The sequence below is a fragment of the Leptinotarsa decemlineata genome, unplaced genomic scaffold (genome assembly GCF_025532065.1).
Source record: "Leptinotarsa decemlineata unplaced genomic scaffold, Ldec_3_MD MMD2_tig00002082_RagTag_RagTag, whole genome shotgun sequence".
NCBI lineage: Eukaryota > Metazoa > Arthropoda > Insecta > Coleoptera > Chrysomelidae > Leptinotarsa > Leptinotarsa decemlineata.
The window spans coordinates 3,827,477-3,849,870 of NW_027412573.1; the positions used below are offsets into that span (position 1 = coordinate 3,827,477).

At 31.9% G+C, this 22,394-nt stretch overlaps 2 protein-coding genes across 2 annotated transcripts in view; both read right to left on the reverse strand.

Moving 5' to 3' along the window:
• Positions 1-15,097, reverse strand: part of RhoGAP1A (Rho GTPase activating protein at 1A) — a 33,135-nt gene extending 18,038 nt beyond the window's left edge. The window contains exons 1-8 of the mRNA XM_074176853.1: positions 14,678-15,097; positions 13,326-13,552; positions 11,183-11,467; positions 8,033-8,183; positions 3,282-3,389; positions 3,044-3,223; positions 2,661-2,987; positions 2,417-2,539 (exon numbers count right to left, since the gene is read on the reverse strand). Coding sequence (XP_074032954.1) covers positions 2,417-2,539; positions 2,661-2,987; positions 3,044-3,223; positions 3,282-3,389; positions 8,033-8,183; positions 11,183-11,467; positions 13,326-13,552; positions 14,678-14,950 — 1,674 coding nt within the window. The 5' untranslated portion in view covers positions 14,951-15,097. The remainder of the gene's footprint in view (positions 1-2,416; positions 2,540-2,660; positions 2,988-3,043; positions 3,224-3,281; positions 3,390-8,032; positions 8,184-11,182; positions 11,468-13,325; positions 13,553-14,677) is intronic.
• A 3,206-nt stretch (positions 15,098-18,303) lies between these two features.
• On the reverse strand, positions 18,304-19,528 carry LOC111502524 (nicotinamide riboside kinase 1). The gene is made up of 2 exons (XM_023156624.2): positions 19,120-19,528; positions 18,304-19,033 (listed from the first exon to the last, which is right to left on the reverse strand). Exon 2 carries the CDS (start codon positions 19,028-19,030, stop codon positions 18,374-18,376), a length of 657 nt encoding a protein of 218 aa, XP_023012392.1. The 5' UTR covers positions 19,031-19,033; positions 19,120-19,528; the 3' UTR covers positions 18,304-18,373.
• Positions 19,529-22,394: the final 2,866 nt, after the last annotated feature.

The following is a 22,394-nucleotide window of genomic DNA, read 5'->3' on the forward strand; positions in this document are numbered from 1 at the left end:
CCCCATTCAATGAAATTTTTCGTGATTCAATCACTGTTAGTGACCCTGCCGCTTTTTTTCATGACATTACTTTCATTTCTGCAGTCATTTTGATAGACTCCGCCCCATTACTTTCTTTGAATCTCACAATTCAATTTATCTCTTTCACTCATTCTTGCTCTCATGCTCCATTTCACTTCCTAGCTTCCAAACATTCAATACAGTTATTTATTTTTTGGTCTAGTTCTTTCATGTATTTTCTTTGTTGTTCTTTTTGTCATTTTAATTGCTACCACGTTATTCTTCAGACTACCATCCTCTTGCTGATACTCTTTTACATCTCATTATCTGCTTTTATCCTTTTTCAATAGTTCACATTCTTTCTCATTGTCAGTTTTGGTTTTGACTTTTATATCCTCTAGTTCAAATTGTAGCTTTTTTTCTTACTTTCAGTCATTATTGGTTTTTCTAAATTTTTCTCTTTTACTTGTGATATTATCTTCCAACGTGTCTCTCTCTCTGTCGCCCTCTTTTTATTAATGTTCGAGTTTAACTCTTCTTTCATTTTTGTTTCACTTTTATCATTTTTTTTCAATTATTTTTTTCACCTTAACTTATTTGATTTCCTTCACAGCATTTCATTCTATTTGTATAATTATCAACTACAAATTTCAACTTGTTATTTCACCATTCCTCTTGTCTTGTTTATAATAGAATCATAATCTTAGGATGGGTGAAGAATGTGTAAAATTCCTGGGTTTACATATTGATAGAGGTCTCACCTGGAAAATTCAATGTGAACATCTGATTTCCCACTTGAATACTATATCTTTTCAGCTGAGGAAGCTAAGACATATCCTCAGTCTTGATATGCTACGACAACTCTATTATGCACGATCAAAAATAGACTACGTTATGGAATTTGTTTTTGGGGCATATACCCCTTGGCAAATGAAGTATTTATTGCTCAAAAAAGAGTCATAAGGAGTATGACTGGTCTTAAAAGAAGAGAATCCTGCTGCTATAGTTTTAAAAATATGGGAATTTTAACAATGTCGTCTATATTTATATTTGAAACTTGTCTATACATATTTAAAAATAAAGCTAAATTTATACTGAAATCTGATATTCACCATCTTGATACCAGACAAAAAAATAATTTATATGTTCCCCATTGCAGAACAATGATATGTTCGAAGTCACCAAATGTAATAGGGCCTTAAATCTTCAATTCTCTACCCGATGATATTCGAAAGTGTGTACCTGCACCTTTGTTCAAATCTCGCTTGAAATCGTACTTGATCGAAAAGTGTTTTTATGACGTGGATTCGTTTTTTCTGCAAGCTAATGTAATGTAACTCTAGTGTGAAAATTCTGTGATATTTTATTTTATTTTTTATGTAATCTAATTATCTTTAGAATAAGACTGTGGTTTGAACTGCTAGTATGCCTAACTTCTGTTAATCTACTTTATAGTTTCAAGACAATTCCTATACAATTTCTTATTGTCTAAAGGAAAATAATTATTATTTTTATTATTATTATAGTTACTTTTGACATATTTTCAATTATTTCCCATTTGCAACATTCCATTCTTATTTCTATGCTTCCATTCTCTCCCTATTCTGCTTTCATGACCTTTTTCTTCACTTTCATTTCAGTAGTTTCTGCTTAATTTTTGAATTTAACTTTATATGTATTTCAATTCTTTCATAGTTCTTTTTGTATCTTTTGCATCTTTGTCACTTTTATTTTCTTCAACTTCTCATTCTATACTATTTCTTCAATTCTTCTTCAGGTTCAATTCATTTTCAACTTTTACATCTTCAGCTTTCATTTTCTTGCAATATTGCACCCTTTCCCCCTCTCACATTCACTCTTCTTTCATACTTCTTAACCTCCATCTCTATTATATTATTTTCCTTTTCATTCCTACTTTGATTCTCTACATTTTATTCTTTAAATCTCCAAATTCTTATCCTCAATTATCTCTTTCCAGAGGTTTGTTCTCTCTATTTATTTATTGTTATTTTTCTTGGTATTTTCTGTTGCCTTCTCATGTTATAAGTATTTTCAATTCATTCTGTTTCTCAGACTTATCTCTCTTTTCATTATGAATATTTTATTACTTCAATCAATGTTTGTTTTTCTTTTCATCCTCTACTTTCAATCTCCTTCTCTATTTCTCATATCAGCTTTCATTATCTTTTTTCTACTTTCATTAGATGATCCTCTCTACCTGTCACTTCCGCTTTCAGTCGTTCTCACGTTTTATCTCGATTCATTCATTCCTTCTTTTGCTTTCATTTCATACTTCAACTCTATCCCACTCTTTGGCTTTCATTCTTTGCTTCAGCATTCAGTCTACCCACTTCTTACACTTTGATTCCATATTTGTACCCTCAATATTGTTTTCATTCTCTCTAAATCTACTTACCTTATATTTGGCGCAAGCTATGACGTCGTTGAAGAGAAACAGATGCCTCAGTTTTCTGTTCCCATCCACAAATTCCACTATAAACGAATTTTTCACTAGCCTACGTTGTGCCCGATCTGCAACCTGAAAATATTTAAACCTATAAGTTAAACCTCGAGGTTACATTTTGGATCTCCTCAAAATTTCCATCTACATAAATGACTTCTCGATCATTTCAGCATCAAAGAAATTTGCATTCACTTACAGGAAACATCAACTTGGTCTGTATCATGTTGAACTGGTCCAAAAAATTCTGGGTTAAATTCAAAGCCTCCGTCAAACTATGATGGTCCACATGAGTCGGCGGGACGTATTTCAGGAGATCGTGCAAAACCAAAGCGTTTTTTTGAACTCTGGCCACCGGTTTGTGCAGGAGATCTTCTAGACTTATTGGCTGCCCGGATAATTGCTTGCAAGTTATGTTTTTCGATATCTCGCCAAATTGCGAGTTAGCTGCGCTGCATTTCTGTACAGTGTCTAAAGCCTGCCCATAGTTGCTCAGAAAGGCTCCGTACAAGGATAAATTAGAAGCCTACAGCAAAAAATTCAATCAAACATCTCATATGAAATGAGAATAGAAAGTTTTACCATTATTTTGAAATGTTCCCCGATTCTTGTGTCCCATTTCTGAACATGTCTACGGAGGGCTTCTAAGAAGTTTGAGTGCAAACTGTACAGATCTGGAATCTTGTAGAAAATCGTGTTGAGCTCTGCCTCGCTAACGATGGGCTGGGAAGTCCCTATAGTTGCCTGTATCGCCTTCATATACTGAAATAAGACATTGACGGAGTACCAAGTGAAAGATTTTGCATGAAATATAAAATACCTTCAATAATACGCTTAGCCAATCCACATAATTGCTCTCGCTCTCCGTAATATTGTAGAATATGCTTTTGTACATCCTGTCCCTATCAAATTCTCCTTTATCGCTGTCCTGAAAGCAATATGAAACCCAGTTTAATTCAACATCAACATTTCGTCAGACTAGTCACAAATTTATTTTCACAATAATAATAATTTTTATTGGTCTCAAGAAACATAAAGTTTGTAGACAGGTCAGTAGAAAAATACATTTAAAAATTTATATTTAATATTTTAATATTTAATATATATTAATATATAATATATATTAATATATATATATTAATATATATATATATATATATATATATATATATATATATATATATATATATATATATATATATATATATATATGCGAAGCAGTAACTCGTCTTGATAATGCCATCTGAGATGATGGCGAAACGTCGACTATCGAATAGTACACAACGGATGAACACCCGGAAAAACAACACATCATATATATACATATATATACACATAACCATACATACATACATATATATACCATACATTTTTACTAGGAAATATACTATACATTTTATAGTTCAGCAAGTTAATCGAGGATTTGGTTAGCTATACTAATTTCTGATTACATTACTGAGTTTGGCACCTAAGTGATTGAAGACTTGTATTGTGCAACTCTATTATATATGCGGATTTCAAATAAGTCTTGTAACAAAATGGCTTAGGAATAATATTAAAACATAATGAAAATTTCATAAGCGTATGTCAGCAAAGAAGTGTAAATGTTGCATTAATTTATTTATTCAGTATTTTTAGAAAGGTGTAATAATTATGAAAAATATACTTTTTTGATAGAACACTGAATTTCTTGAATTTTTTTTTTCTTTTATACTGGATGGAATAAGGTTGAATGCTTTAGGTAAAGTATATATTAAACATCTATGAACAATATTTTTGTTGCAGTTGGGAATTCTTAAGTGATGGTTTGTAGTACTTCTGGTTATATAGTTATGTGAAGGATGGTTCTGATATTGCTTGTATTTGTAGGCATATATACATAGGCTATGAAAATATAGAGATCTTATGTCACCAAGGTCATACATTAAAATTGGTTAATGATAAAAAATAGAAGGTATAACGCAATAGAAAAGCTAAATAATACATAAAAACAATGGCATTATACATTATAAATATATAAAGTATGTATATAGATAATGATGAATTGTGAATCAGTATAAATAAAAATACAGCTTTCTGTGGGTCATGAAGATATTTCTGTTTTTCTTGATGAATGTTTCGAATTCAAGTATACTATTGAAACAGTTATTGGATAGTATCTGTTTTAATTGATTTTTGAATTGCGTCGAGGGTCTATTCCTAAACTCTGTGGGAAGAAGGTTGAAGAGCCGTATGTCGTCTCTTTGCGTTCATTACAGACGACATAATGGCACCAACAAATTGTGTTTGTGTCTGGTATCAAGAGGGTGAATTGACGAGTTTATTGCATGTTCATTTATCTTTGACTTATCTGTTATTATACTCTGATAAATGAGCAGTGAGTAGATGGTCATGATTTTTAATGAAGGAAATAGTTCTTTCTCTACAACTGGTATCCCATGGTACATTTAAAATAGATCTTATTGCCGCTTTCTGCAATGTGAAAATCCTCGTAATATGTGTAGATACTGCATTACCGTAACACTGTATTCCATACATCAAGTGACTATGAAACAATGCATAATACGCAGATACTGTTGCTTCCATGTTTGTGACATGTCGTATTTTTCTTGGTAAAATATCACTTGCGACAGCTTGTTACATAAACAGTTTATATGGGCTGTCCACCTCAGTTGTGGGTCTAAAACTATACCTAGAAATTTTATGTACTCATTTTCAACCAAACTATTTGTACCATTTACACTAAAGATTTCACAACGGGTTTTGGTCTCATTCAAAAAAAGATCATTGGCTGTGAACCAAATCTTAGCATGTGCCATGATATCTTGATAAATAGGTAAATGATCAGTCCCCTTTTCAAGTTGTATACAATACAACGTATACATACATACAAGAAAAAAAATATCTCGTCAAGTCCCAGATACTTTGCTGTTTGGGTCGGATATATCCTTCACTGATAACAGGTGATACCTCCAAACCGGTCTGCAGGTGAACTACTCAAATAACTTATTTATTTATATACACGGCCAAGCACAATACCTTTATAAGTAGTACAGTGCGCTATGTAGTACTTGATGCAATACAGTGGATTAAAAGTAAATTATAAGAATAATACAATTTCAAAGTAAGATAACAATTAGAATATTTGAGAAAAATTAAAATGTATAACAATATGAACTAATATAATTCTAACAGGCAAGTAACACAATACAACAACACAAGCAGAGAGTATTAGATGATTAGGTAAAGAATATGGTTTTTGAAGCGGGAAACTGATGTATTAAAGATTTGTAGTTTATTTAAAGAGTTAGCCAATCGAAGAGTTCTCAGGAATAAAGCTGTTATATGAATAATTGAATCTGTGAAAAGAAACGTAAAGCTTTTGCACCCGTCTAGTTGAACGACTGGGGACATGTAAAGATATTTTGGAGAGAAGTCCGTTGATAATTTTGAATAGAAGTATTAAATCTCTATGTTTTCTGCCAGCCTCAAGAGAAGGTATGTTCAAAATGCATTCCAATGCAGTATAGTCATAGTAAACACGCATCTTGAAGGCAATATATCAAAGGAAATTGTGCTGTATGGCCTCGAGTTTCACTTTTTGTGTAATGTAATGAGGGGACCAAACTGTGGAACAATAATCGAGATGAGATCTAACCAGGGAAAAATAAGGAGATGCAATAGCAGGAATGTTGGTGAAATCACGAGTGGTTCTCTTTATAAAGCCAAGCATTTTCATAGATTTTTGAATTACAGGAAAAATATGTTATTTATAGCTAAGTGTGGAGTCTAGGATCACACCTAGATTTTTGGTTGTTATTTATACTATATTCGAAAGTGATTGGGTAATGTATTTGATGAAAGCGAAAAATTTGGCGTTTGGATGTGTTCAAACACATACCATTGTAAACACAATGTACCAGCTTCACTTTCAATTATTTAAAAAAAAAATTAATCGTCGGCAAATAGCAAATGCGTCACTTTCATGGAAACAGCTGATTAAATCGTTGGTACAACAATTTCAGCATGGTTTTGCTACCGGAGGAACGAGAAACATCTGCGAGACTAACCCCTGTGAGGTATCTTGTACAAATGTCTGTCGAATATAATTCAATCTCCAGAGTGGTGTTAGCCAGGGAAGTAGTTGTTTTCCAGCAGGCATTTACCAGAACCTGTGTAGGTAGTTGGGAGAGATGAATGTTTAGAAATTCTATTTCAAAACAGCAATACAAAGCAAACAATACTTAGATTTTCCTTGTGTTTTTCCCAAATTAATTTTAGATCAATCGTCAAACCAAGATGTTTATATTAAGTTACCTGCTCGGAAGACTGGTGGATAATTGAATGAATATTTTTGTTGATGATTCATAAAAACAGTTTTATTTATAGTGACCAGTACCACGTTGAAAATTATTCAGCAGATGCATTTCCGGCTTGAGCAGAGAGTAACAGTTCCTTTTCTGCTATTATCTGAAGGATACCATCAGCATATATTACTGTTCTAAAAACAGTTATTTACAATGAACTCAGCGAAATCGAATCTTGGTGTAACTCAAATAATCTTTGTTTCAATGTGGAAAAAACTAATATAATTACCTTCAAATTCGAATTCGAAAACTTGGTCTTAGGAACACATCAAGTAGAAAACAAAACGAGCCCTAAATTCCTGAGTATATACATTGACTGAAAGTTAGGGTTTGAGGAACATATAACGTCCTTAAAAAAAAGACTAGCATCGGGTTGTTATGCTATTAAATTAGTGACAAACGAGCTTGGTACAGCTATTGGCAGAAACACATATTTTTCACTCATAGAATACCATATTAGATATGGACTACCCTTTTGGGGTTTTTGTAGGAAAACCTTATGGAATTCTGTGTTCATTCTACAAAAGAGAGCAATCCGTTATTTGTACAAGGCCAAAGCAAGGGATCACTGTAGAACACTATTCATCAAGCACCAAATTCTTACGCTTACATGCCTTTTCATTATGGAGACTGTATGTTTGATTCACAACAGACATTTATCGAATGATAACCCATTAAATCCCAGGCACACCAGAAATAACTGCCATATCTCCCTGCCAATACCTAGGTCGACTCAAATTAAAAATTCAATAATATACGAAAGCAAAAAAATGTACAATCATTTGCCTGAACATTTTAAAGCAATCGGAAATAAAAAAAATATAGGAAGGAGATAAAATTATTTCTCATTCCAAAAGCGTATTATGACCTGTAGGAATATTACAATGACCATTTTTAGTCACTTATATTTGCATAAAGATATAGGTTTCAACTTCATGTCTAGATATTGTTTTGTAATTAGTTTCGAATATATGTGAGTGAATGTCATCATTCTATTTGTCATGGTTGTGTTTATTTATATGAACATTTTATATGGACATTTTATTTATACATGTATGTATATGTGTATATATATATATATATATATATATATATATATATATATATATATATATATATATATATAAAGGTAATAAACTGTGGATGAACAGATAATTTTTTTAAACGTTCTGTAACAAGGCAGTTTTGCAGAGAATATACTCACTTGACTGAATTTTCTCCTGGAAGCTGGAGTATTCGACTCCAAAGAACTAGAACTTGCATAGGAACTGTTATCATTGTGCCTCCTCAATTCTGTTATTTCGTCTTGTTCGTCTTCACTACTACTGTGACTATTTCCATTCTTCTTGTTAGAACTGAAACAGTTTACCATATTTTCCAAGGTATTCTCAATTCAACTTTTCAAGTTATAAAAAAATGAGTAAAAGTTGACGGTTCAATATTCAAATGACTACAAATGATCGGCACTATCTTCCACTATTTTGATTTTATACTCTTTTATTATCATATAGAGGATCAGTTTTCATTCTATACAAAAGTTTGAGTTTGAGTAATAACTATATATCTATTTCTTGTTCATGGTGGCAGTACTGCAAATGTTAAAGGATGCGACGTTGCCAAATTGACATTAAATCACATTAGTATACCAAATTATTCAACAAGTTACTTTTATAAAGGAATCAACTTTTTTTAACTTATAATTATTGGAGATTATTATAACTTCATTATTCAACATGTGAGAGATGCGGAAGTCTTAAAGTATTCTTTCAGAGCTACCAACCTATCTACAACTCTTGAAAAAATGTTTATTTTGTCTTGGTGGTGAAGTGAAATACATATCTGAAATGAATGTATTATTGCTTAAAAATAATCTGCTCATAGTGTGCTTATAAAAACATAGGGAAGGTTCCAAGTAATTTATTTTTTGGATTCAGTTTTGTCATCCCTGTGAAAATTGGAATGCAACAAACTTTTAACAAAGATGATATTATTTTTGAATGGCAATAGAATACATTTATGAAGTCAATTTGTTTTCAGATCATATCCCTCACCACTCTGGGGTCCTTCAATAAAGCAACATTTCAGAATGTATTTCCTTTGTTGTGTTTTTTATATCAACCAACACCTGCCTCCACAAATAGATTATGATGCTTATTCATAATTTGAATACAAAAAATAATTGTATCACTCAATTGTTAGTTTGACTTCAAAAATTTCAGTGTAAAAAAAGTAATTAGTTTTGAAGTAGAAATACCTCGAAATATCCTATGGTTGTAAAAGGTAGCTGGAACAAAGATATTTGAAGACATTTGGGAGAATTATAATCCCGATAATTTGTGAAATTCCAGTTGGAGTTGACATATATAATTCTCTATCATAAGCATGTAATGTTTCTTGAGAATAAGGCATCACTGTCAGTCAATAAATATACACACTTCACAGTGACCTGCAATAGTCGAGAACTGGCTAATTTTTCTCGGAGAATAGGCCATAACTATACAAGAAGAGGAATAACGAACTGTCACAACTCGTAATCTTCATGTTGTTATTTGGGGTACAGTTGGGCCATTATGCAAAAATGTGCACTATTTTGTTTTAACCTTTGACATGTTAAAATTCCATTTTTTTTCATTCAAGAAATTAATGTAGACCAGGTTGAAAAACCAAAATTGAGACATGAGACAAAGATCATGATCTTTAGATTTATGAACTTCAATGTTCTTGTAATCTTTCTCAAAACATCACTGTATTAGCAAAAACCAGTTTGGATTTCAAGCGGAAAAGGATACAATATGAAATTGACTCTGAAATGAATGCTGGTGAAGTAGCCACCACATTTTTTTGCGATATTTCAAAGGCGTTTGATTGCGTCAATCATAAAATTTTATTAAAAAAAACTTCATAAATATGGATGTAGAGGTGTAACGAACACTTGGTTCGAATCGTACCTTTCATGTCAGAGTCATATGGTGAGGACAACGGAACTCTCGGAGAACAGGGCCATTGAATCTGGTGTACCACAGGGTTCTGTGTTAGGCCCTATTCTGTTTCTGTTGTATATGAAAGACATATCTATGATTGACATATCTGGTAGTTTCACTCTATTCGCGGATGTTACTACAATATTGTGGAAAGAAAAAACTCAATAGAGCTAAATAAAATAATATCATCCGACTTGAAGAAGGTGAAGAGCTGGTGCGATGCAAATTTACTCTCTCTAAATGCATCCAAAACGAATATAATATCATTCAAATGTTCGCTTGATGAAATTTCAATAGACGCTGCCACATTACAAAATAAATTAAACACAAAGTTTCATGGTGTATTCATTGATATTAGGCAGAAATTTGATGAACACCTTAAACAACTGAAGAGTAAGATCTCCTCCGGATGTTATGCGGTTAGAGTGGTTTCAAATGAGTTGGGTTTCCATGTTGCAAAGATCGTTTACCATGCACTTATTAAATCTCGACTACGTTATGGAATACCTTTTTTGGGGAGCATGCAACTCATCCCTTCTCTCTTCTGTATTGATATTACAGAAGAGGGCACTAAGATGTCTCTGTATAGTCAAACCCAGAGAGTTGTGCAGGAATTTGTTCACTGACAATAAAATGTTAACAGTCATCGCACTTTTTATCTTAGAGACGGTTTGCCTTATTTATTAACAGAAATCGAAGTTCAACTTTGCTTCTACTCCTTATGCTACTTGTAATAGCAATTATACCTTTAGACTTCCCATCCCAACTTCGAATTTAATCAAGGATTCCATATACTGTAATGGTGGTGAATTGAGGTCCTATTGATTTTAGTCATTAATGATTATACATTGCACATTGGATAACTTCCACAAACGTGTTAGATTTATCAAGTGTCCTGCAGTTGATACCATTATTTGCCATGTGTTGTTTTGTGTACCTCTCGAAATTAGAATATTTGAAATATCCAATGATTATCTGAATAAATATTTATTTTTCTGCAACCGTCTGTGAAGTACCCACTACCCAAACGTTTTTTTGCGAAAGTAGCATTTTTCCATCTTAGTCCGGAAAATACGAAAGAATTGCATCGTTGTTGTCAGTGTAAATATGAAAATTCAGGCAGGAAGCACTTTAGAAAAGAGTATATTCCACCTGTATGGCTGTAGCTAGCCTGTATGACTACCTGAGCTTGAATGACTGTAGCCTGTATTGCTACAGACTAACTGATAGTATCTCCATCGATCTTCTATGTCTACTGTAGAAAAATAATTTCATAATAATAGTCCTGTATGGAAAAAAAAAATCTTTCACAAAGATTTCAAACATAAATACATTCATGACAAACAAAATTTCAAGTCATCAAATCCACTTACCTACTAATGAAATATTCAATGTTAACATAATTGGATGTTCCAGGAGATTGAGGTTCTGGAATATTCTGCGTGGAATCCCTCTTGGACTCCAATAAAAGGGTACTGGAAGAACTGAACACGTTCTCAGTACTGGAATGATTACTTTCGACGAGGTAGTCGTCTTCGGGGGCCACCCTGTCATAATAAGGTTCGTCGACAGTAGTGAGGAATTCGGAAGACGATGATATTGAATCGCTGTTGCTTCTTCTGGTTTTGCTCTTTAAAGAATCCGGTCTGGAGGGTACCCTAAATATGAATATAATTACAACATTTGTTTACTGAGTGTCAGACGTGAAGTGAAAGATCAGTACTGCAATTATATAGGACATAATCCAAAGGCCGAGTGGGTTCCTGTTTGAATTTTATATTTTTGACATTCTATTATGGTAATTGTAATCAATTTTTTTTTTAATTTTATTCAATTATATCGTAGCAAATTACCTCATTTTATTTAAATTGACAGAAAGGTATTAGCTTTCAACTTCTGTATCCTATTTTGAAATTAACTGCTTTCTTCCTTTCTTCGGAAGATTCCCACATTTTCTGTATCAAGATGGAGAAGTAGAAAGGTAAAACTTTTCTATCTAACTATCCATGATAATAAAATAATTTTCACACTATTAACTTTACTGAGGTGTTGATGATTTCACAACACTACCAAGAGATATCACCACACTGGTTATTTAGAGAGTTAATAAAAAAGGGCCAAGAACTGTTCTTTGGGTCACTCTAAATGTTACTATTTGTGCTTTCCTCAAAATACCATCAATTTCAACTATTTACTTTCAATAAATAAATTAGCTTACTAATCTTTTGAAAACAAGAACTCCAATACCATGTCTCTGTCATTTTTGAGTTATTTTTTTATGACAGTCAGCCTTAGAGGGGTCCAGAAATACACGGAGTATAGAATTTTTTCCCATCCAACGATTCATAGATTGTGGAAGTCATTCTACAGATAGCGTCTTACGGGTTTCCTCTCTAAAGTCATATTGACAATCGGATAAAACTTCCTCAAGCTTAAAACTTATTTTTAATCAAATTTTCAATATTTTTGGTTAGTATATTAAGATATTAGGTCTGTAATTGCCTACACTTAGTCTACTTACAATATCATTGCTATTTTTGCTGACATAGTCAAAAAAAATTAATTATATGAAATTCGAGACCCAACTAAAAGATAATATTTTGAAATAGAATGACAATTTTGTAGTTTTACATATTTTTTTTTTGATATAGTATTCTCGGTATGTTTTTTTTTTCAATTTGTATGTTACACTGCCCCTACTACAAAAATGTAATATTGCTTGAGATTCATAAATTTAGTTATTTATTATTATTATAATACAATTTTGGATGGTAGGAAGTGTGACTTTGACTATTTAGTATATTAATACAATTTCACTGAATAATTCACTAATATTTCTTTAGCTAGCTTGTTCTCAAAGAGTTCCCCAGATATTTGGTTATATAAGTTTTCAGTTTACCACTTCATTTATCCATATTTTTCAATATTATTGCAAAAGGTTTTTGACACTTTATCAGTAGTTTTTCTTACCGTTTCAGTTCAGTACAAAACTTGAATAATTTGAATATCTGAATGTGGTGAAGTTACTGATTAACATAAAATCTACAAACATGAATATCTTAATCAAGTTTAACAACTGAAAAATGTTTTCCATTGATAACTACTAATTTCCATAATAATCCAAACCCAATTCGAACTTGAAACTTGGCTGAACTATCAACAATGGAACAAAATAACAATGATGTCAAAATGTTGAGAAATCACAATAATGAGATGAAGAAATATTCGTAAATGGGGGGTAATTTTTCAATAAAACATCAGTCAAGTATAGCGAAACAAAAAATTTAAAAAAAAAGTTAAAATTATTTGAAAAACTTTGCTCGAAAGTATGAAATAATATTTTTATATAAACACAAAATTAAGCAACACAACGGTATCAAAAATACTCAAGTACGAACAAGTTAGGAGCATACAATACTAAAATGAATGTGAGCTCAAATCAATTATTATTTGTGAAAATATTGCATTTTCAATTATATTACATACATATGCGTTGTACAGAAGTGATACACTTACTTTGGCGGAGTTTTAACCGGAGAAATGTTTCCTTGTTTTACACCATTAACTTCGATGACGGTCACAAAAGTTCCAGGATCTTGATCAGGAGGAGCAGTAGGTTCGTATCGTTCATGACTGTCTTTAGGGATCATCTGTTTGGATATTTCGTTCACACACATATTGGCAGACAATGTTTCGGTTTCTTCGACGTTCAGAGAAACTGTTGACGGTTTACCGGGGTCCTTCTGAAAAATAAAAATTATAATTTTGGCTTTTTTCTAAATTTATTATTTTTTTCATAACTGTGATACTTCTGGAAATATTTAAGGATTTGCTGATTTAGGTGAATGGACTCGGAGAATGTTTTTAAACGACTTGGAAAATTTTCGGCATTGTTAGACAAATTGGAAGTAAAAACTGAAGATACTGAAAAAACTACTTTATTACATTTTTTCCATAATTGCTATGATTCAGGAATTATTTCAGAAACAATGTCACTTTGTTCAAATAAAAAAGACAAACAAAAAAGTCGAGTCCATTTTTTTTCATAAATATCATAGTACAGGAGATATTTGTGAAATACTAGAAAACCAAAAAATTGAATTAAACATATTCTCAAATATCTAATAAGATTTTTTTTATTTTCATTATAAAAAGTTTACAAAACCCCACCTCTATATCAACACAAAGTAGCAGCATTCAACAGCATGATCCACAGGCTAGTGAATGTCCCTTTGTCAGATGTGAATTTTAGTAAAGAACTGAATCCAATAAAACAGTTTGTGATATCATACATTTATTGACTAGTTTTTTTTTTGTAATATAATGAATAGCAAAGCAAGTTAGGTACTTCCTGAGAAAATTTTCATTGATTAAATATCTCTATCAAAATAATGAAATGTCAGGGCAAATAATCCCAATAAAATATAAATAAAAAAGCTGGCAACTCTGGTACCTATCTGCCACTTATGCAACAGACAAACAGACTGCAGGAAATTACACTCACAGAAATTTTAAATATTATGGAAACATTTTCATATCCAAAGGAGGCTCTGATATTTCAGGAATACTTTAAAAAAAGATTCACTTAGGAATTTACTGATAATACTCTCCTGAATTAGAGTAATATCAATAAATATCCTAAAGTAGAAATGTACAAAAATGCATTCAAAAATATTTGCTATTATTGTTATTTCTTCAATTTAAAATACTTTGCAAACTGGATAAAAAATTAAAATGCAGTAGTGTCCCATCCTAACTGAACCACACCTCATTTACCAATTAGTAAACAAGGAAAATTCGTTATTCATGACTAAGAAATGAAAGTTACTTCAACCGCAGAAATAATAAGAAGTAAAAACAATATTTACTTTAGATATCGTATCTGCCGTGACATCACCTGTCTCCTCACTTTCAATGCTTTTTTCCCTTGCCAACTTGATTTTGTGCTGTTCCACATCGCTCAATAATCTCTCCAGGTATTCCACGTAAAATTGTTCCTTCTCCAGTTCTTCCTTCAACAACGACACCTTCTGTTTATGTTTCGCCAGGTTTGCGCGAACATCCTCCTCCCAAGCCCCTGGTAAAGGACTCTCGGGGAATCTTTGTAGCCACACTTGCTGAAAATCTCCGAAGACGCTCATTGTTTAGAGTTATCTAACATTATTTGGCCAAAGACGTCTGCTCTATTACTTTATTATGAAATAGTTGCAAACAATAAACATTTTTTGTTCCGAGTTCTGATCTGATTTACACTTTCACTGAATTGTCTGACAATCTGACAAATAAAACGTCAGGTAATAAAACAGTTGACAGGCGCTGCACAGGCGAGTTCTTAAATTCACGGCAGTTCCTGTGTTCGCCGATCAACTCACCGATATAATCGGATTACAATCTGACTATTCCATAATTTACCGATTTTTAAACGAATAATTCCAATAAACGGTTCCTCTAGTCATCGATTCATACATATGAATTCCATATATTTCTGTTGAATTGCCTGTAACAATGGTTCAACTATATTTATATTTTTTGAAAGACATTTTTTGTGGATAAGTCAGTGTTACTTACCGTTTTTGGTTGTATAATCTTTATCAATTTTAATGATCAATTCACAGGGAATCTTCTGAAAAGTGTAATGAACGGGAAAAGTATGTCAATACAGCTGTTTTTTGGGTTTTCAAAATGGAAAAAGATTATTTACCAAAACGTTAACCATCCAAAGAGAGCTAAGTATATGAATTTGTAGGCAAATTTTTCGACTATAATAAGTTACTAACGATTTGGACTCTTCAGTAGATTATATTACGCAGTAACTTTTTTGAGCGAACTTTGCAGTTCACCACTATCATACTTATTCAGCAGATCATCTTTTCAGATTGTGGAAAATTATACACTCAAAAAAAACAGTAAGAATAAGTATTGACTCCTTCACAAAAAAATGTCTTTCAAAGAATAACTATATTTATATCGTTGAAAACGTTCGTAACCAAAAGAGGAAATCAGTTGCGTGATGCTTTGAATAAACAACTTCAACATTCAAACATGTCTATAGAGTCATAAAAATTTAATGAAACTATTCAACAAAGCTAACTAAAAATCTACAGTTTCTAACACACATCAAAACCAGAGTCAATAAATTTGATGAATCCTAGTAAGCTGTCTTAATTAATGGAAGCGAAGTTTGAATTTATACAATTTTGGAAAATTTTCCATCTTTGTTTGTAAGAAGTTGTCTAATATACTCAAAATATATATAATTCATAATTCGCAAATAAATCTGTAAAAAAATTAATTTAGTCAATAATAACACAACACAATTTAGTAACACAAGCAATTTTTCCATTTGTCAAAAAAAATCGAGATTGATCATAAACTAGTCAGTGACGTCATTTGACAGCTTTTACGATTGATGTATGAAATTCAAGTGATTTAAAAAGAAACATGCGTTTCAATAGTTAATTTTTTCATGGATTTTGCTTCAACCAAGAAACACAAAGTTAATATTAGCATAGAAGTGGATTGGAGAAATGTTGCAAATGTTTGGCGCCATCTTTGTGAAGTCTTTAGAGGCAAAATAACACTAAATCTGAACTGATGATTGTTTCTTTTTAGTTCACTCCCAGCAGATGGTCAGTCGGTAGCCAAGCGGTTCGGTGTGGGTGCTTTGTTCACTCACTCGAACTGACTGCCGTGCTGGTCGGTGGTTCAAGCCCTAGTCTGAACGATCGATCTTCACTTGCTACCGACAACCCGTGTTAGGAATCACACGTTAAAAGGTAAGACCTCGTTAATCCTTGGCTCGCACAAGTTTCGACTTCTGAGGGTTGTCGTTCGTAGGGGTGCGACAGCTGGTTAACGGAAAAACAGATTTTTTTTTTAAACAGATATTTAAAAAGAAAAATCAGAACTGATTGAAGGTGAACAAGCTTCAAGTAGTTGAAAAAAAACTTTATCAATATTCATTTACTGAATATTAACTATGATTAACTATCGTTAATTCATTAATTGATACATTTGAATAGGTGTATAGGTGAAATGAATACGAGGGTTTTCTAAAATGGATAGACTTTTTAGATATGGTGAAAAAATTATGATTTGAATGTATGACTAAATTATTGTACAGATAAAAACAACGAATTGAAACATCACTTCTTTGCGAGATTTAACGCTACACGTGTTTTGTTATATAAAAGCTTCTTCTGGCGTATTTGGTATTTTTCTAATACTACCAAAATAACATTTAATTTCATAAAAACTGTTAGAAATTCCTGGGTTTTGGAATTGTACAAAACGTGCCTAGTTGTTTCCATCTAAACCACGTTCACTTAGCCAACATTTATTTTTTGATACAATTCTTATATTTTTATAGGATGAATTACTTTCAACAGTGATTCTCGTTCTTCCTAAACATCTCATATTTCCCAAAAAGGGCAAAAAACATGCTACCCCTTGTTTGTCAGAGATAAATACTTTAATTGCATTTGGCTAGAAAGACATTTATGTGAGCCCAGGTAAAGTTCATAGTTTTTCTAAGATATACTTATTTAAGTTCTGTCACAGCATATTGTTATTTGTTATATTATAGTTACATATAAACAAAAAACAATTCCCAACAGTTTTTCATTCATTTTTACAATTTTCATAATACATGAAAATTTGAAACAATCATTTTTATATTTCTATGGTCAATGACAGCTGTAAATATCTCAATTTGGCGTGTTTATTTTTCATTTGACCTGATCTGTTACTGTTAAATCTTGGTTAACTAGTTATAGTCCTTAGTTCAAATTGAATTTCCGAAAACGCTCTCGTTCATTTCTTTTGAATGAACCCTTTAGTCATTAGTTTAGTTATTATGTATGTTGCATTAACCCATTATTAAATTTATCATTGAAAAAAATACTTGACCCCAATTCAACCTTCATTACTCTCACTTAATTTTAATCTACAGCAAATAGTTTGATGAAACAATGGAAGTTCATAAAATTATGTTTGTTTGAAAGTGATTGACCATGTTTCACATTGAATTTTACCATTTTACTTCCATTGTCTACGATTCAAAATCTATGAAAAAAAAAAAAAATAAAATCAGAATGAGATCAAATATGAATTATATTTACCAATGAAACGTGAAATGAAAATACAATACAAGGAATAAAATAATCAAGATAAATGATCACAGAGTAAAAGAAATGAAAAGGAATAAAATAAAAGATCAGCAAATTATTTTGAAAAAATTAAGATTTCAAACCATGTTACTTTATAAAATTATATTTGAGTGGATTTCTGGATATTCTTTAATGACTGAAAGTAGTTAATCATTAAATTGTGATGGGAACATAAATACATGAGCATGTATTTACTGTTAATATCTTGCAGGAATTGTAAGTTTTAAGTAACAAATAAAAAATTATTTAGATTTAAAACTTGGGATATGCATCTTGAACCTCTACATGAATCCACTCTTGGTGAAAAAGAATATAAAATGAAACCCTTTGTCTTTATAATCACAGGAATGCAGTTTTATTGGAATAACTTCACACTTTTGACCTTAAAAACTTATATTAAGTACTTGACTTTAGATATTCAGTAATATCAGCTAGTATTTTCTGAATAATATCTAATTCTGAATCTCCATCAAAATAACACACATTTTTGACAAAAGTTTTAACTTCCTTCAACTGGGCAAGATGCTCCGGCCAGACACATTTCTCGAAATATCCAGGACAATCAGGAGGCTCGTAAGCCCTTTTTTCACGACGCTCAAGACACTTATCTTTATCTAGAACAAAATAGTATTTTAAATGGAAAAGAGGTAACAGTGGTTTAAAATTGAAAATCGAAAATCCCTCGACAATCAAAAATGACACATTAGAATCTTTAAATCTAGTAAGTGATATACAGTTTTCCTTTGCCTCTTGGTTTGCTGAATTCTTTGACTCCTCCAATACTCCTTTCCTTTTAAACTTATTGATAATCTCTAATAAATCTTCATACATCTGATCCATATCCAGACTGGTTATTGTGTCATAATTTACGTGATTCAACTCGGGGATCCACGTATGCCTTGGATCATCCTCGACCAGAAAATAGTCATCCTGACCAATTATTTTACAGTTTGGCAATAAGTTGGCCAGTTTTGTCGCTGTAGTTGTTTTTCCGCCACAAGTAACCCCACTGATGCCTATCACAATCAGATTTCTCTCACGATTTTCACACATTACCTTGAATCAACATAAAACTATGTTAGCAAGAATTTAAAAATGAGCGCTTGTTAATGGACGTAGATATATACAGAAACTGGTTATACCCAGAGATTGAGAAACTGAAATGATGTTTATGTGTGTGTGCGTCAGAATTTCGGTTAGAGTTAAAAAATTTATCAGGAAAAACCATATCCCCCTTCTTTTTGTGATATCATTCACACTGATACTTCACTGCACACACAATCTAAACACAAATCAATAAATCCAGCAGCAACCGCGTCATTTATCATTGACCTGTATTGCTAAAGATTTATTTGGGAAGAGTTTCATTTGGTTTGTTTTCTTTCTGGCTTTTGGGTTTGCCCTCTAGGTCATTACCCAGTTTCGACAAAATAACCTGTATTTTGACCTTCGTGTTTGATGGAAATATTGTCAACCCTTTAGTTACAGTATAAAGCTAAAAGAACAGTCAGAGAGAAAACCTATATACGTGCTTTGTGCAGTCAATCTCTTCCACACCTTTTGGCAAAAATTAGATACTCAATGCCATGGCATAGCATGACGTAACGTTATTACGTCACTAATGCCAAGAATGTCAAGTGTCGTCACAGAATACATTATAGAAGAGGCACTTTGATAGTGAGGTGTCTTGTCTTCTGTGTAAAGAGTGTTTTTTGTCATTTCTCAGGGGTGAAATTAAATTATTTTAAACTTTCGATTACATAATTTCATTATAGTTGAGAAATTATCACTATGTAGTCCTAATAAGTTGGTAAGATAAGATTTTAACTTTTGTCATTTGTCAAAAACATTCATAGTAGTTGTTCTATGTATAGAGGCGCTTTGCCTATTGACGAGTGATACCTTACATTTTTTGTCTAATGAAAAAAATAATCTCTTTCACAATCAAACAATATTAGCTCTGTCTATAGGATATGTGGGGGCCAACAATCAGAAACGAATATATGCACATATAAAAAAAGTCAATCAAAAAATACTTCATCAGAAAAATACTTTTTTGTTGACAAGGAACATAAAAATACAAATGAATTTAAATAAAAATTTTACTTTTGAAAACGAGTGATTTAGTTAACTTATTAGGCTAATGGCTTGAAATGTCATTTCTCAGGGGTGAAATTAAATTATTTTAAACTTTCGATTACATAATTTCATTATAGTTGAGAAATTATCACTATGTAGTCCTAATAAGTTGGTAAGATAAGATTTTAACTTTTGTCATTTGTCAAAAACATTCATAGTAGTTGTTCTATGTATAGAGGCGCTTTGCCTATTGACGAGTGATACCTTACATTTTTTGTCTAATGAAAAAAATAATCTCTTTCACAATCAAACAATATTAGCTCTGTCTATAGGATATGTGGGGGCCAACAATCAGAAACGAATATATGCACATATAAAAAAAGTCAATCAAAAAATACTTCATCAGAAAAATACTTTTTTGTTGACAAGGAACATAAAAATACAAATGAATTTAAATAAAAATTTTACTTTTGAAAACGAGTGATTTAGTTAACTTATTAGGCTAATGGCTTGAAATGTGGCATCTTTCTAGAGAAATATTCTACTTCCACAATGGGGTATTTGTCCAACAAACAAAAACTACTTGTGATGCACTGTTTGGAACTCGTTTGATCTTTCTCTTGAAGATGATCACTTGGTGATCAAAACACGTGCCGAGGTGTTAAAAATAACGGTTTGGTGTTTGGATAAAGCTTTAGTAATATTCAAACAGAAATAGACTACTCAGATTGTATTCACTACACCAGTGGAAGGGCAAAGAATACCTACGAAAGAAAATTATATTTTTCATCAATTCATCAATATTTTTCATCCAATTTCATTTTCATTCAATTGGAGTAGAATAACAAAAATTATTTGATTTTTCAAAACGTACCTAATCGATTCACTCAAATATTTACTCATAAGTTTCAACTCTTTTCAAACAAATAAAAAGTGAGAAATTTTATAAACTTAACGTTTTGCCCATGTTTTGTTCGTACCCATGAATTGTTTCAGAGCATAGAAAAGTGATAACGACAAGATATTCATCTCCACTGCCAACAGTTAGCTTTCCTCTATGTAGATTTTCTCGAAATTAGGAAATAATTTGGGAGATCAAACCGTACTATTTACCATTATTATCGCGTTTTGATATCCGACAACACTGCTTTGTTTTCTTATGAACTCAGAAATATGTAACTACGTTGTTTACAGGTTTATTTCATTTTTAATCATAGAACCATAGAGAATTCGTTTTTGGTCATACAATTGATGTTCACGAGTTCTGTGGATTTGATCGACATTATCGACAAGTTTCAGCCAGATAGCCAGAACCCAGTTGTCTTTTGTTATGTTACTCTGAGACGAGACCCACTCACAGTTGAGGACTTTACCGAGTTTATCTTTCTCTTGAAGATGATCACTTAGTGATCAAAACACGTGTCGAGGTGTTAAAAATAACGATTTGGTGTTGAGAAAAAGCTCCAGTAATATTCATTACTACACCAAAGGTTCCAAACAGTACATCATAAGAGATATAATACAATCAACAAGTGTTTTGCTGACAACTAACTTCAACAGTATATCGAAAAACTAGGGCTTGCTTCATTCATGTACGACGATCGCCAGTTCGAACTCGAGTGAGAAGAATCCAGCTCAAATTAAGTAGAATCGTGCGTAACTCAAATTATGGCGGGTTAGTAAGTAGATTCGACTCGTCTATATTTTGCAATGACAAAAGAGTATAGTGGTTACATAGATGCGCATGTTTCAGTCTCTCTTGTGTAGTACACAATATAGTTCAGAAGTTGTCGGAAGATGGCATCGTTTGACAATATTATTTTCAGTCCTGTGATGAAGATTACAAATCTATTTGTTTTTGGAGATCAGTCTAGACAAAAGGATAGTAAGTGTGGGTAAACTAGTGAGTCAAGTGAAAATATTAAAAAATTATATATAATGAATATTTCTTGGAAATATTTATATTCTGACATTAATCTTAGTCAATCTATATAACAGACCACCAGATAATATGAGAGCAATACTGATAAGTGTACAAATTCAAAACGGTTTGAACAAGATATTCTTACTGAGCACTCTACTTGTATTTGTATACACCTTCCTTATAATTCTATCATGTTTTACTACCATTGAAAACGAAAAGCTTGATTGATTTATTAAAAAAAGCTTCAAATACACATGCCATGTGAGTTTATTCAATACAATTTCTTTCTTTATATGACAAAGAAATATTCTGTAACTAGAACAAATCGAAACCTGTGCAAGTTAATAATGAACGAGGTCTTAACTTTCAACGTGCGATTTCTAGCACGGCCGACGATGTTGCATGTAAAATCAT